General features: G+C 33.4%; 1 protein-coding gene and 1 long non-coding RNA gene across 2 annotated transcripts in view; one reads left to right on the forward strand and one right to left on the reverse strand.

Annotated features, from left to right (window-relative positions):
- Nucleotides 1-7,119, reverse strand: part of LOC138708196 (uncharacterized) — a 26,002-nt gene extending 18,883 nt beyond the window's left edge. Inside the window, exon 1 of the long non-coding RNA XR_011334629.1 lies at nucleotides 6,940-7,119. This is a non-coding gene — a long non-coding RNA (uncharacterized lncRNA). The remainder of the gene's footprint in view (nucleotides 1-6,939) is intronic.
- Nucleotides 1-17,542, forward strand: part of LOC138708137 (cytoplasmic dynein 2 intermediate chain 1) — a 58,416-nt gene extending 40,874 nt beyond the window's left edge. Inside the window, exons 13-17 of the mRNA XM_069838404.1 lie at nucleotides 126-280; nucleotides 2,015-2,073; nucleotides 3,559-3,725; nucleotides 6,397-6,517; nucleotides 6,982-17,542. Coding sequence (XP_069694505.1) covers nucleotides 126-280; nucleotides 2,015-2,073; nucleotides 3,559-3,725; nucleotides 6,397-6,517; nucleotides 6,982-7,104 — 625 coding nt within the window. The 3' untranslated portion in view covers nucleotides 7,105-17,542. The remainder of the gene's footprint in view (nucleotides 1-125; nucleotides 281-2,014; nucleotides 2,074-3,558; nucleotides 3,726-6,396; nucleotides 6,518-6,981) is intronic.
- Nucleotides 17,543-17,604: the final 62 nt, after the last annotated feature.

A 17,604-nucleotide genomic window follows, 5' to 3' on the forward strand; every position in this document is an offset into this window, starting at 1 on the left:
TCATTCAGACGCTAAATAACCTAGATGTTGATACAGAGTCGTAAAATAACCCAATAAAAAAAAGCACAGTGTAGAAATGTGGTGTTACAGAAGTCCAGATATTAGAACTTGGTGTGTGATTGCAGGGACCCTCGCCTCAGGTTAGACTTGCTGTGCTTCGACCTGCAACTCGACAGCCATGATCACAACCACCTGTACATCGCGACCAACACAGGAGACGTGGTGCACAGCTTGAGGAGTGGAGGCAAGCCACGACCACTGCTCTACGTGCCAAAGTGGGGTGAGTGGACAACAAAGCGTTACGCACTTCTCTGCAACAGCTTCCACGAGAGTCGACCTGCTACAGGGACCAGTGACAGAAAAATTGATGCTGTGCGAGTGCATGGTTCAGTCTTGGCTCTTACACTATCGCTTGCCAGGAGCCAGTGTGTGGGAATTAATCTTCATTCCATGCAAGAAGACTCCACATGTAAACAACTGCACATGTCCGAATCATGTCGCCTAGACTGTGATGTTATTTACTTCCCAGTCTGAAAACACAACCTGTTGTATGTTTTCGAAGACTTAATAGGAAAAGTGGTGATTTTCTAAACACGAAAAGGAAATACAATATATGAAGCAGTTCAAAAACTAATTAAGGAATCTATTAAAAAAAAAGTGATTTGTAGACAGGATCGAACAGAGACTATGGGCAATAAGGAGTGATAAGTAAGAAACGTATTTCTAGGTGCTAAAAGGAGAGATTTAGGACTTTTCTAAAATCCAATTTAGGATCTTTTGGAGTTTATATAAAATTAAATTAATTAATATTTTTAATTTTAGTAAATATTTCATTTTAGGTGGAATTTATGTACAAAGAACTGTTGCCGAAAATGAGTGCTACTGAATTGAAGACTCAAATTCCATCAGTGAAAGAGAAAGTTTGCTGATTGCTCAGTTTCATTTTCCATAACAGGAGTGCATTGACATGGAAACTAATTTGTAAGCTCTCGCCTAATCTGAACAACCTACCACCTCTTGTATGCTAGGATGAATTTTTCCAATCGAACTTTGGTTCCAGGAAATTAGATAGTCTTCCCTCCCCTTCTAAGATCAATATAGAACGAACTTGCCAGACCAGCATTTTTCTGTAAGAGAACTTTTTTACATGTTAAATAGTATTTTTGCAGTTTTTGGGCATTTTTGCATTTTTAGTATCAGTATTTTTATTTTAAATATAGTTATGCAAAATACTAAAAAGTCCTTTTCAGGCACAAACACAGTATTTAGGTGTTTATAAAAGTTTATGGTTCATTTAGGTCCTATAGAATTTTAATAGGAGGGTCCTATGTACATAAAACATAGAAGTATCTTAATAATATAGTCTAGGATGTAACAAACAAAATAGGTATGGAACTAGAAATCCGTTCCCTAGTGATAAGATGGCAGGCAGGTTGTGTAATTATATAAGTATGGCTGCGTCACAACTCCCATCATAACCAAAACATGGAGATGGGAATGATGGTCGATCAGTCAGTTCCTGTATGCTGCTTGTGCTGTGCAGAATACATATTGGTGTTGTTTTGAAATTGTGTGTTGTTATCGTCCTGCAACATACGTGATAGTGTAGACCATGATGATTGAGCCAGTTGCCAGTACTTCGGGACTCACACATAAGGAGAAACCCTTTAGTAGCAGTCTGTTACCTGACGTGATGTTTCATATTGTAAGTATGTATACTTACACTTACCCACATCTTTTCGATGCTTTATGTTAGGTTGTTAGTTGAAAATAATCTTATTATCTGTCATGTCACTTCATTTCTCATTGCTTCACATGTGTCACTGTATGACTCAATTTCCGGCGCGAACATAGGACCAATCAGGGGTTGGGACGAAAGGATTTTGCGTTATATCTGTTGATATGCGGAGTCTTCTTGTATGAAATTAAGATTACATGGACGACCATAAGAATCGAACCGTATAATTGCGTGTATTCTTGTGATGGTGTAAGACTAATTTTTCTATTCTTTCAGATGGATACACAGTTGTACACTGTATAGAGGTCTGTCCCTATGGAGAGCCTTACTTCATGGTGAGTTTGTTTGTTCTCAGGCATCATTTTTCTTTTTGTACAGCACATTCAATATTCTACTAGCTATTTAGGATCCATCACATGGATGGATATTTCAATGTTCGACCTATTTTAAGTAGTTCCAAATTTAGTGTTTTTAAAGTAAGATTACCAGATGTCTCCGTTCTCCAGGGATAGTCCCCGAATTTTGCTTTCCGTTCCCAAACAAAAAATTTCTCCCCAGAATGTCCCTGAATTTAATAATTTGTCCCCAGATATCCCCAGATTTTCAGTGTTAATTAATGTAATTTATGAAAATGGTGTTGAATGCCTGGGGTATTCATTCACGAGATAAAGCCATTATTTTTCTTCAAATATAGATGGACTTTACCTGGATGAAATAATTTGATGAAATTTCATGTGAATTCAGAAAAAATTGCAAAGTGGAATGAAGAAAATGTTCATGTTTACATGTTTACTCAAAATGGAGGGTTCCCCCCCCCCCCCCCCCGAGGAAATTATTTCCTGTACATAACTCCAGTTAAGTGAACTATCTCTTTCTCTTCCTGAAAGTAATGCTTCAGTGAAGAGACTTTTTTCTTCAGTGAATATGATGTGGACATCCAAAAAATAAAGAGTAAGTTCGAGCCATGCGTGCTGTCTTAACCAACTTCAACAGAATTTGGGGCCCAAACCTATGCAAACAACTTCTTTAACCAGCGCATATTCTGCAGTTAATTCTCATTTAATAAATTTATGGGTCGAATTATGGCTTTCTTCTGATAAAGGCCAAGTTCTTCAAAACGTACAAAAGTAACCTAATGATTTACAAATGTTCCGCAACATTCCCAGACACATACAAACTTTCTTAGCAAGAGCCTGGACAGGCCATTTATCACTCAGAAGTATCTTCACCACTTTAATCTTGTTGACTCCAGTAGTTGTTGCTAGTGCAACAATAATGAAGAAGATTTGGAACATATCCTCTTAAACTGCCCTGTCACAAACATCCATAGAACTAATCTAAAATCTGCAATCCCTGTAACCTTGGACAATTCTCTCCAATATATACTGAATACATACACCTCATCTTTAGAATGTGGCTGCTGAAGTATACAACCAGCATCGTGCTTTTTACCCATCATTTGTAAGAAGAGGAAATTCATAGTGAAACATAGTGGAACACGTGTTGTCAGCAAATAGCTGGGTACACTACGAAGATAGATAGAACAGAAATTTGCTGCAAAATTGAGGATCCAGAGAAGACTGCTAAAAAATGTACTTTTTCGAAATTACCAGTAGTTTAAGTAGAATGAATATTTTTAGTGTGTAAATGGAACGAATATTTTATTTCTCTAAACTTCTAAAGTGTGTAAAAACAATACAAGTGAATAGGAAACTAGCAGAAATGTTGAAAGTAGTTTTTTCCTATGTCGATATCTGTCCCCAGAAATTATAAAAAAAAAAATCTTGTAACTTTATTTAAAGTTAATTTTGCTTGATTAGATTGGTTGTGGAGAGGGAACAATAAGGCTGCACTGCCAAGCTTCTGAGAAACCCCTTGCAGCACTGGCAGGCACTGGTGATCCTATTGGCCAGGGACCACCAATCATCTCACTGCAGTGGTCTCACTCCAAACCCTTCATCTTCTTCGCTCTCGATTCTTTGTCAAGGTGAGAGATACATTTCCTAAACTTTCTGGTTACTGTGATAAGAATAGTTCCTATAATGACGGGTCTGACTGCAGAGTTGTTGGTATTTGTATAGCAATAAAAACAGGTTTGAATTCTTTAAGGGGAAGGACCTATAGAAAATCTCTTTTCTCATATTATTTTAAATAGAGTCTCTATTTCCCTAGCATAGTTTCATATCAATGTATGAAGCCTTTTAAATATAACATTTTCACTTTTACTCTTTATGATAGTCACAGACATAAAAAATGTAGTATTATAAAGAAAATTATATATCCGCTCTCAAGAGTATCACAGAATCACAAATCCGGTCTTAAGGGGTTAGGTACAGCTTACAGGAGTAAAGTTTTTGGAAATATTCAACATTTTTTTCCTTCAATATTGTATCTTGTACGATAGTGAAGTGTAAAACACTATCCTTCTGCTATATGGAAAAAATATTTTTACGATTTATTTATTTTCTTTTATTTATTTATTTATTTATTTATTTTTTTTTCAAAATTCAAAATGTGCAGTTCCCTGTGCAGTGATGAAGCGTTTCCCTCATAACTCATAAACTTGTTAATTTTTTCATGTTCTCTCTCTTTTTATTTTATGCTGAAACTCATGTTTACAATATCATGCTCTTTCAACTACATTCCTTAATAAATAATATTTTTTTTTATTTTGTGTTAGAAGAAAATACTGATATTTGACCATTTTGTAAAATGAATTTATTTTTTATCAGACAATCTATCAAAGATATCTTGCATGATATTGTAGATATGCCATGCATTAATACATACAAGAAATTTCATCACAGAATGTTGGATAGTTTTTTTTTTTTTTTTTTTTTTTTTTATGTGGGAAAAACTTCATCACTGCACAGTGAACTGAATTTTGAAAAAAAAAAATGTAAATAATTTTTTAAATCGTAAAAATATATTTTTTTTTTCACATAGCAGAAGGACAGTGTTTTATACATAATAATTTTTATTATTGTACAAGATACAGTAATGGAGAAAAAAAAAGTTGAATATTTCCAAAATTTTACTGCTGTAAGCTGTACCTAACCTCTTTAAGTGAAAGCTAAAAGGCTGTTAATCGATTTTGTTCGATGATTTTTAGGAATTTTTATTTTATTTTTATTTTGCATTTTTATGAACAGAAAGAAAAACTGCACGTCTATTTTTAACTTATTCTTTAATTTGAAATTTTACAATTTCCTCTTACAGAATTATTCATGTATAATGTGAGAATATGCCCTGAAAATTTTATACAATTATCTTTATTATTGTCTGAGATATTACATATTAAATTTTGAAAAATGTAAAATAAACTAACTCCGGGTATTGAAAGGGACTGGAGCACAGCGGCTATTTAAAAATGGTGTAAAAGCAATTATTTTCTTCCTAACAACCGTGAAATTTCGCTCAAATGAAGTCAATACTATGAAGTAGTTTTAGGGTAAACATAAAAAAAATGTTAATTTTGACACACATTTGATCATTTCTTTAGGTCTAGGTCCTTCCCCTTAAGTATACAGAATCTATACTAATAATAAATCTGTAGCTGAAATTTTTCTGGTAATTTTCGATTTTCCAAAAATAATTGGTCCTAACATATATAATTAACCGCCCTGAAACCGAAAATCGCTGTTTTGAAATTTTTGTTTATATGTCTGTCTGTCTGTCTGTCTGGATGTTTGTTACCTTTTCACACGATAATGGCTGAACCGATTTATATGAAAATGGAATATGAATTAAGTTCGTTGTAACTTAGATTTTAGGCTATATGGCATTCAAAATACTTTATTTAAAAGGGGGATTATAAGGGGGCTTGAATTAAATAAATCGAAATATCTCCCTTATTAATTTTCATGAAAAATATTACATAACAAAAGTTTCTTTAAAAATAAATTGCGATAAGTTTTATTCAATGCAAAATTTTGATAGGACCGATATTTAATGAGATAAATGAGTTTCAAAATTACAATAACAATGCCATCTAAGGCGGTGTAATGAAATAAAAAACAAATGACTTCGTCTATAAGGGGCCTTGGACAGCAACAATCGAAATCTATGAAACATAGCCTACAGAGAATGTTTCTGTGTTTGTATGAAGTAATGTCGGAAGCTAAATTAACCGATTTGTATAATTAATTATTAATTCACCATTGGAAAGTGTAGTTTCTCTAGATGGACATAATGCTATAATGTTATCACAGTAACTTCTGAGTGAATCGAGGACAGGTAAGATTAAAATAGCTTCTTATGCACAGAAAACTTGATAGGCTATTCTGTACATTCGTTTCCTGTATTTCCTAAAATAATTTTTATGACGGAATGAGTGTCTCTGGATCAAAATGATCGCATTTTAATTATTTAAATACAATTTAAATTAAGTAACATATTAAACGATTTATCCTTCTATCAAACACGAATGTTCCCTGGACCCAATGTCCTATTTTAATTATGTAATTACTTTATATTTATTTCTAATGGGTGCAGCGGAGCGCACGGGTATGGCTAGTATAAGAATATACAGTAATACAGTAGGAAGCTAAAATTAGAATGCTTTTTAGACTCGGGTATTGTAATCATTAATCTAATAAGCCTCCACCATTACTGTTATTCTCCACATGTATATGATAATACTAACCGCCCTTGTGCAGGATACATGTATGGGACCTGAGCACCAGTGACATTCACCCCCTTTATACAGTGCCCTTCGGCACCATCACAGCCATACAGCTGTCACCAGACGTGGGTGACGCAAGGAATCCTCCCCAGATGGTAAGTGCTCCAACAGCATATGCAACTCTCACATCACAGCAGCTTTACAAATCCTGTCATTTCCGATCAGAGCATTGCTGACTCAGGGCTATTAAGATCTATCTTAGGGCGAGTGTGATAACAGAATTGCTCAAAATATAGTCAGTGGTTGATTTTAACTTTCTGAGTTCTGAGACATTATTTTGTTGTTTTATTTTTAATACTTCAAAAAAAAAATAAATAACCAGGAAAAAAAATTATTATTCATAGTTTATGTCATTCTGTTCATTAGACACTTAAATATTGCAGCAAATTGTATTTATTTATTCCAGTTCCATTACCCCAATTCTTGTATAGACGTTATAAGCAATCAGAAATTTCCTCAAATCCCCTGTCACTTCCCTCCCCCCACTACACTCATAATTCAGTTATTTATCTCTTACCTGGAATCGAATGTGGGCCTGACTCAGCTTTCTGTTTTGCAGGCTCTTGCTACAGGACCGGGCAGAGTGGAGATTCATCAGTTAAGGCAAGAGTACTTCAGTCAAGGACCTGGAGAAACAGACAGCGATCTCAAGAATTTTCTGCACTACACAAGCATCTTATAACAATGTGGCAAGTGTAGGGTTCACGTTAGTGTTAACTGCTGGATTGTGCTGCAACCCAGCACTTGGTGGTATTACCGAGGCCTGTAACATTTGTCTCCAGTTCACAGTTACGAAGTTTCAGGCCTTTACAGAGTACAGCATTTATTTATGTATGAGAAATAGAGCCCTCAGGGACATCTTAACACAGAGAATACAACAGAGTGACTGAATTTTTACATTCTCTTAGAAAGCAGTCAGTTTCCATCATTTCACAGTGCCAGAGGTGTTAGTGAAATAAAATTCTGCAGCTAAGAAATGCTTCATATATGAAGTAAAGAGAAAATAGAAGTTACTCATATGCGCACACTCTGTATCTTAATTTGTGTAAAACAAGAATTCATATAAGAGCACAAGAGATACAGAAATGTTATTTGCAGAGTATTTACAAAAAGGTATGTTCAAACGCACTTATCAATTTAACACCTGACATCTAAATTGACCTAATAAAAAGTTTTTATTAATTTGGATCAAGCGGCATGCATAAAAGAAAACATATCAGTGGCGGAGTATGACGTCAATTCTAATAAGAGTACAGTTTTGACATGGTTGTTTTTATGCAAAGAACATCATACTAAATTCGGACCAATAGGGTGCTTCCCCAGCAATGAGAGAAGTTCAAGCTAACATTTTATTTTATTTTATTTTTATTTTTTTTCCCAGATTGTATTCTTTATTTGTAAGGAACGTCGTGTTAGAATTTGTAACTGTTCAACTTAGAACGGGATGCAGATTACAAGATTACTATTTTGTGTAAAATGGCGACTTCATTCTATACAGAGTGATTCAGACCACTTGTAACAGTAATTTATTTCGGAAACTTGTGCATGAAAATTTTCGAGACAAAAATATTTGTACTAAACCACATGTGAACTTTCACTTGAGCTTAATTTCATCCATCAGCTCTAACAGGAAGTAGGGTCAGTGGCGTATCACTTTAAAATTTCAAATGGGAGTTGGGGTCAAATAGGGTACCATTTGATAGAGCTCTTCAAAACAAACAACTTTCATAGGAAACATTTTTATGAATTCCTACTCTTTCAATGAGAAAACGTACGAAAAGCAATGGGTGATTTGGACCACTCGTAAGTCATTTATTTCGAAAAGTAGTGCACGAAAATTTTCGAGAAAAAATTTTTATAACTAAACCACATGTGAACTTTCAGTAGAACTTGATTTCATCAATCAGTTCTAACAGAAAGTAGGTCAGTGGCGTATCACTTTAAAATTTCAAATGAGAGGCAGGTCAAATAGGGTACCATTTGATAGAGCTTTTCAAAACAAACGTTTTTATTAATTCCTGCTCTGCCAATCACTTGACCACGCCGAAGTATTAGGAGTCACTGACAGTGTTAGAAGAAGAGTACAGGTGTGTGCTGCTCAGAACGGCTGATAGTTTAAAAATTTATAAAAAAATTAATGGGATTGTTCAGTCTTTCAGTAACATGTCAACATTAATTGTCTTGTTTACATTTTCGTCTTGTAACATTTCTCAATATTGATGACATTGTCTTTTTGTACGTTTTCTCATTGAAAGAGTAGGAATTAATAAAAACGTTTCCTATGAAAGTTGTTTGTTTTGAAGAGCTCTACCAAATGGTACCCTATTTGACCCCGACTCCCATTTGAAATTTTAAAGTGATACGCCACTGACCCTACTTCCTGTTAGAGCTGATGGATGAAATTAAGCTGAAGTGAAAGTTCACATGTGGTTTAGTTATAAATATTTTTGTCTCGAAAATTTCCATGCACAAGTTTCCGAAATAAATTGCTGTTACAGGTGGTATGAATCACCCTCTATACTGTTTTCTCCTAAATCGGAATAAACAGCATCAATAGAGCATCTTTCACACATACTAGTGTCATATGTCTGCATTTTATGTAGATGTAGACGTCACCACTTTTAGGACTGTGTGATATACACTCCATGTTTGCTAACATAAACCTTGCTGTAAGAAATATACTCCAGTTCAACATCTAAATCGAAGTTGCTGCATATACATACCAAACTCTGAAAACAAAAATTTCGTCTCAAAAGCAAATGGGAATAAAGTAAGATGTTATGTACTGGACAAGAAGAATTTTATAAGTTTTTAAATTAAAGAAAAAGAAATTGTATGTAAGCAGTAGTACATTAAATACGAAACAATTTTTACCTTCCGTGAAGTAAAACTATGCTGTATGACTAGGTTTACCAACTGTTGTTCACAGACTGCTGTCTGTGACATTGGTTGAAATTGTACAACAATGTAATTAGTGATGTGTGAGAGCCTGCAAGAGAGATTAAATTGGCCCACATGATAAAAGTTTGTGCTCTCCTGTTTTATGCAACGATGTGGTTTAAGTACAGGGTCTTCCATTGTGCTGAAAAAGAAAGAATGTTTTGCTTTGCACCCAACAAAACAGGAATCAAAGAAGCAGGGACTGGGTATTGTTGTCTGCAAGTTGTAAGATTATATTAATTGCATTTAAAATTGAGACCATTAAACTACCTGAATGATATGGGAGGAACTTCGGAAAATGGGGTTAATCTGGCCCTGCAAAGAACTAGCCAATACAGTCATCAAGGGTTGCCGCCTCACAAAATTTTACGCAGTGTTTGGTGGACTTTAATAGGAAACATCCAATGTAACTTCGCTTTGCACCCAACAAAACAGGAATCAAAGAAGCAGGGACTGGGTATTGTTGTCTGCAAGTTGTAAGATTATAGTAATTGCATTTAAAATTGAGACCATTAAACTAACTGAATGATATGGGGGGAACTTCGGAAAATGGGGTTAATCTGGCCCTGCAAAGAGCTAGCCAATACAGTCATCAAGGGTTGCCGCCTCAGAAAATTTTACGCAGTGTTTGGTGGACTTTAATAGGAAACATCCAATGTAACTTCTGCATCGAGGGTAAACTATCACCATCCAGAAATATTCAGACCAGTTAAACAGGGCCAATGAGAAACTAGCATTGTGAGCATGGAATGGCCTGCACAACAGTAGCATGTATAGTGCATGACAGCTGTCTAGATCACTCTGTATTTTGGTTGAATTTGATGCTATTTATGACAAAATTAACTAAAAGGAACTTCATTGAGAAATGATCGAACTTCTTGTTTTTGTTTCCCCTCCATTTGTATAGAATACTAAAGAAGCCTGAACGTGTCAGTCATATTCTGTATGCTACTGCAGTATTTTCACATCTAAAACTAAATTGTTGAACAGCATCTTCTTTATTAGAGGAAACGTGCCTTAAGAAAATGTTTCATTTTCTTGCAGAACCAGAATGTATATTAATTTCAGCAAAGAGAAGGTAATTTAATCAGATGGTGTCTCTCACTTCCGTTGCATTTGTAGCGTGTCATACCGTATAAAAGATTTTGTGAAATTGCTGTTTATCAATATTAGGTAAAAATAATTTAATTATATTGAAGTAATGGGTTTCACCTGGTGACAATCTATCTGTGCATCACTCCAGTAATATTATCTGTATACTGTATTTAATATCTTAAGGCCCATTCACAATGAAAATTAAACATAACCATAACATAAACACAGAAGTTTGCGCCCAGACTACCAAATGGGATCATTCACAATGATTCACATAAGCATTGACATAAACATTACTGTAAGACGTTAACATGAAAGTTTGCAAACTCCAATCTTTCATGCTTATGCTTACGTGATTTGCAAACAGAACACAATCGTGGAGCGCTGAAGTATACGACAGAATATGAGGAAATGGCGTCGTTGTTATGTTTCCATGGTTACCAAGTATGTTTGCGGTTATGTTTATGTTCCCATCGTGAATGCTCTTGATTTTACTGTAATGTTTACATTCTTAAGTTAACGCTTACGTTATGTTTAATTTTCATTGTGAATGAGCCTTTACCCTCATATAAACAGACTTTCTACATAATAACAACACATGGAGTGTTCTATTTAACATTGCAAGATCCTATATTTTCCATATATATATAAATAATTATTTTATGACAGATTTCATAGTTATTAAAAGCTTGAAAATGCGTGCAAAATGACACTATAAGAACCTATAAATAACCTAGAAATTGTTAAAAATTGTTATTTAAAACAAAAAACGACGTAAATGATATATACAAATTTTTCAAAGGGAATTTAAAATGAGGGAAAGTTTTTATTCACAATGTTTGTCTCAATTTTCTAAGTTATACACTTCCAGACATATTAGCTATGGTACATAGCATCAACACTTTTATAAACAGAGGGAAGTAGGTTATTTTACGACGCTTTATCAACATCTAGGTTATTTAGCGTCTGAATGAGATGAAGGTGATAATGCCGGTGAAATGAGTCCGGGGTCCAACACCGAAAGTTACCCAGCATTTGCTCATATTGGGTTGAGGGAAAACCCCGGAAAAAACCTCAACCAGGTAACTTGCCCCGACCGGGAATCGAACCCGGGCCACCTGGTTTCGCGGCTAGGACAACAGAGGGAAAGATTGTATTAACTCTTAAGCGTTGGTGCGGGATGTTGTCAATATATACAGAGCTGTTAACTACATGTGAAGTAAGCCTGTACTTCTGAAACTTTCAGTACCTTTCTTAGAATTGGTAAGGCAACAATAACCATAAACATGTTTGGAATCTGAAATCGCATACTCTAGATAATAACGGTTTAAGTGGTGTGGGGTAATGACAACACCACAGTCTACTATATACAGTCGCGAAGCTCAATATGTAGTAAAAATGCAAACATGGGTAGTTGCCCACCACTAGGATCGCTACTATCACCTCATCATCGCAGATCTCTCTCCTAGCAGCCGACAAAATATGTTACACTTTCGTTGTCGTGTTCTTTTGGAAAAATTAACACCGTCCTTCCATTATTGAAATATTAAATGCAATAAGTTAATTTATTATTTTAATGAAGTACATTAAATTCCACGATAAACTCGAAGATACCTGCAAGAAATAGGTTAATATTATTTTTGTTTGTGCAAAACGAACTGAAATTTACTATAATCGCTTCACTCATTCAAAATTATAGCGATAATTAACTATGAAACCAATAAATATTAATTTTTATTTCCCTTTACAACAATAATAATGGAAATATGAATTAATGGAGTAACTTATGTGTACCGGTACCTGTAGTGCAGGCTTACGTAGTTAACAAAGTGGGATGAGGTTAAGCAATAATAATCACACCAGAATTGGAAATAAAACGTGATCAATAAATTTTATTGCAACATACTTTTTCTACGTCTCTAGTAAAGTAACAAATAAAAATAACAACAAAATTAACAGCTATAATTAAAAACATATCCTTTGAAAAAAAAAGTAGGCCTAAGCAATAATAATCCCACCAGAATTGAAAATAGAACGTGATCAATAAATTTCATTAAAACAAACTTAATTTTTCTACGTCTCTAGTAAAATATTATTATTCCAATTATTGTATTTTAGTCATTAACATTTTCATTACAACTAATAACGAACATTTCACTAGCATCAATGTGAAATACGCAACGAGCTAGCACTCGATGGAAATACCACACAGTCCAAAGTCGACCGTGGACAGTCTATTGTTTCTAGTTGCTAACCGCTTGGAGCGCTTTATCACGAGATTTGCAAAAAATCACCTCAAGCTTCGCGACTGTATATAGTAGACTGTGACAACACCCCACACTCCTATTGTAAATAGTGACAGCAACTAAATTGACCATACTTGTGTAACAAATGATAACAATGGATATTAAGTAGTGACAGTGTGCACAGAAAAATCATGAAAGTGGTCTGGAAAGGAAGATAAAAAGTAAATTATGATTAGGAATGAATAGACGTTCGAATATTACTGAAATATTACCATTACTGTACATTAATTATAACATTGTGATAGGTATTAAAGTATTTCATACAGTTGTATAAATAAAAAAAGTGATATTTTAATTGTTCACTAAAAATAGCTTATAAGAACCCATTATATTTGTGGTATCAGCGCAGTCGGTATAGTGCTGGCCTTCTATGCTCGAGGTTGTAGGTTCGATCCCTGTCCAGATCGATGGCATTTAAGTGTGTTTAAATGTGATAGGCTCATGTCATTAGATTTACTGGCATGTAAAAGAACTCCTGCGGGACAAAATTCCAGCACACTGGCGATGCTGATATAACCTTGGCAGTTGTGAGCGTCATTAAATGAATCATAATTATATATAATACTCCATGTGACTCTTAATGTTACAAAGTTAGGCGTGACTGCTTTAAGGGTTAATGTCCGTCTCATTCTGACCCAGACACTTCAAAGGCATTAGCAGTGTTGTATACTTGCATAGCACTAATACAATTATAAATATACGAGAAGATTTTAGTAAAAACGTTTTGACTCAGTTTTCTGAACCACACACTTCAGAGATACAGGAAAACCTCGATTAACCGAAATGATGAAGTACAAAAAAAACTGTATAAAAATATAACTGCATCTTATGTTCCTAAGGTCTGTCAATGCACACCAACGAGACTGTGTTAATTCAAGTCTTCTTTCTATTTATAATTCTGTGGCCAGGAGGAAAAAGGTCTTAAGTAAAAATTTTATACTTTTCAGGAGAGCAGTAGAAAGATTGAAATTGGTGTCAATTACAGAGTTTTTTAATTAAGAAGTTTTTCCTTGTTATTTGTTTATATTTCTTCTAAAATAGGTAATGTTGCTCATTTAAGGAAAGCCGTAGGTGAAATTTCTAAATTCTACAGTTTTGATTCTAACAAGCTGAAATTTTTACTAGGTGTGTCTCTGCTAATGTAAATGTATTCATTATTATCAGTGTAACCATTTTTGAAATATACTTTTATTTTCAATTATTTGAAATATATTATATAAATAGTTCCACACAATGACTGTAGAAGAATTTCACTTTTTGAAAATATGCATTTTATTTGTTCTATATTTATATAAAATTTTGTCATATGATTTTGTTCAATTTTTGTTAGTTTCAGAGATAGAAATTGTTGAATGTGATGAATATTATTTATTTATTTTTAAATTTATTCATACTTATCAGACTAATAACTTATGAAATATAAGGAGTACAAAAATTCACATGACAGATTCTTTAAATTGTATTTTCTGAATATATATTAAAAAATTGAAGCAAAATGCTTTGAAACTCTATCGTTTGGAATGTTTTACATATTGAGAAATGTTAAAAAAAAAAAAAAAATTATTTCGAGAAAAACATATTTTAAAAACTAGTGTTTTCTACATCTGTCATACCTGTGGACACTTTAAATTGTCAGTAAGACGAAAATTGAACTAGATTTAGAATCTAGAGAGAGATTGTATTTAATTAATAATTTAAAAACAAAAAAATCACTTTTTGTAAATTTTTGGTCAAATTTTACCTATGCCTTCCCTTAACAATTTTCTTGATTATTTCCAAAAATAGCCGCACTTAAGCCCTTTTAAGACTACAACCCAAACTGAGTAGAAGGGTCTATTAAACATAAGACCTTTTACATGTCGAAATAAATGAGAAATGTAAATTATTAGGAATACAAAATGGGTCTTAAACAATTATAGGACTGTTTACCCTGGTGCTTAAAGTTTTAAAACGAAAGGGCATCAGTATGTGATAAAATGGCTAAAATACAAGTTAGACCTTTTTAATAGGGAAGCATGGAAAGTAAACATGTGATGGTTTATAAGGAATAAAGTATTAAATATTCTTAAGTCCTTTATTCTGTGTGTGCTCAATTCAAAAAGTACTTAGGACATTTGGTAACGCTCTGTAAATCCAGTCAGGAGTCTTATTTGACTTCAACCATTTTACCAGATTGTAGAGAATTGTTTCTGCTTTCAGAATATGTAAAAATCTCATTTTCACAAACATTTGACTTAAGTCCTTTTTCCTCCCAACCACAGAATTTAGCCACAAGAAACATGTGTCTAGATGTCATTTAATATAAATATATTTTAAATACCTTAAACTGTATTTTCCCGAACACTTAAATAAAATAAAAAATGTTGTTTTGCATTTTTCTTCAAGTCTTTAAATGCTTATATAACTCTTTAAAAAAAGTGACCAATAAGAAAAATATAAGAAATTGCAGCGTTAAATGTATGTAAGCAGATATGTAAGAAGGAAAACACACTCTGGGAAAACAAACATAAAAAAATGTCAACAAGAATTTAAATAAGATACCTACAATTACGTAGCAATATCGCGTGCCCTGTTAGCAGATATTTGTTGCACGATAGGAGTTAAGATTGCACCAGTGAAAATGTTCTCATGAATTATTAGAAACTGACACCAAGTTGCCTTTACTTGCATACAATATTGTTTATAGAAAAGTGACTTTAGATTTAGCTTGCATCGCAAGATATTGTTCTGTTATCTAGTCAGATATGTTTAGTTTTAAGTACATGATCTCTTGCATTGTAATGTTAACGAATTGTGATGAATGTGTTGTGTTCAGGTCCACCTGGCCGTCCTGTTTAGTGATGGATGTGACAAAGTTAAGATGAAATAATTATTTCATTCAGACATCATATCCATGCAGTACCAAAGAGTTTAGAATGTACAAACTGTAAAGTAGTCCGTCCATTGATATGCAATACACTGTTTTTAGGGGGTTGGTATCAAACAGAAATTTTTAACTTTGTACAACAGTTACTTTAGATTTACTTATATAGTTACGCTGTAACATAATATATTAGCGTAATTTTTACACATTTGTTACAAAAGTAAAAGCATAATATTGTTTTATGATGTCAAAACCGTCAAAGTTTACTTGAATGACATTTGAAACATATTCTACAGAAGGCCTTAAAGTAATGCTTTTAACCTGAACTAGAAAAAACTAACATGGAAATTTCTGAAATATTACATTGAAATACAGTTGACTCTCGATTTAGTGGACTAACAAGAGGAAAGAGTGTCGACAGTAAGTCCATAATTGACGCATTCTTGATTTACAATCATAATTTATTTTATCCATGACCATAACGAAAAACATGCCTTTACTAAATACTTTTGCGTTTGTAAAGTAGGCTTTTATTCAACATTACTTTATTTCACTAGTGAGATAAAGACTTTACCTCACAGTTTGAACTTTATCTCACAGTTCATTAGTATTTCCCTAGTACCCGGGCACACACGTATACTTTTCCATTGAACTATTACTCAAGAAGTTAATATATTAGTTACTAGATGTCACTACCTCTACTTCTTTATTACCATTTCTTAAATATACATACACTCAATCTCCTTTCTCTATCTGCTACGTCGTAATTTGTACATTACATCCATATCTAATATGCATCTTTTTAAAATTTTGTAATAATTTACCTTTTGGGATGCGAGGAGACTTGAACCTGCGAAGTTGGGTTTATAGGATTTTAAAACAACACGCGTTAGCCAACTGAGCTAAACAGACACGATGATTAATGAAGTTTTAATATTCCTCTTAAGTTTACAGAAGTAAAATGTGAAATTATTTTAATCACACTTCTAAATAATCCCTGAAACTTCAAAAAGACGAAAATACACGTTTAAAGTGAAAAAATATATATTAAAATTATATAATTAATTATAATTTGTTATTTATCCAACGCCTTAAATACCATTCTTTACTAATCATGGCCTCCTACATCATGACCTACCTAGTAACGTATTGATTCTAAAATCCATACCATGGTATGTGATTACATGAGGACTTATTTTCAACATATTTTCTTTTATAAAACATAATTTTTCGTTATGGTCATGGATAAAATTACGTATGGTACTTGTGAGCGTGATCTTTATTGCGCTCGGCTGACGCCTCATGCTTAAATCTTTCCACTCGTGCAATAAAGATGCACTTACCTCACAAGTACCATAAATAACTATTAAGTTAGTATGCAAGAGCTGTTTGCATAAACGTTAACAGATAAAAAGTATGCCAACTTTGAGCTGCTTCATAGTTTCATACTGCTCCAGATAAAAATAATGAAATGTTTAAAGCATGAGGCATCTTAGATTTCATCCTTTATGTACTGTGCACATTTCTATATTTTCTCAGTTGGGGTAACATGAGAACCCAGCAGACTTCAAACATAACTGAATTTTTTTTCAACTGTTCAGGATTTCTTTAATTTTTGTCTGTTTTTGAAATCCGTTAAATTGAGTCCGCTGAATCAAGGGTCAACTACAAATGGAATAGTAACATGTTAAGCGAGATTTAAGGGATTCTTCATACTGAAGTGTATATTGTATCTACTTCGAAAATGTTTAGAGATACAAAGTTTTATACCGAACCCTAAATTGTTAAGGTTTCTACAGTTGAGAGAAATTATGGTAGACTGTAACCACCAAATAGATTTATTGTAACAATGTTGCAGTCATTGTATAATGTAATTAAAAAAAAAAAGAACGAATATAATAAACTCTGAAAATTCATGCATATTTCTTTGTAACCTGGCTTCATTTTAGATTCCAGCTGCTCCTTTTTCTTCATATCC

The sequence above is a fragment of the Periplaneta americana genome, chromosome 1 (assembly GCF_040183065.1).
Source record: "Periplaneta americana isolate PAMFEO1 chromosome 1, P.americana_PAMFEO1_priV1, whole genome shotgun sequence".
NCBI lineage: Eukaryota > Metazoa > Arthropoda > Insecta > Blattodea > Blattidae > Periplaneta > Periplaneta americana.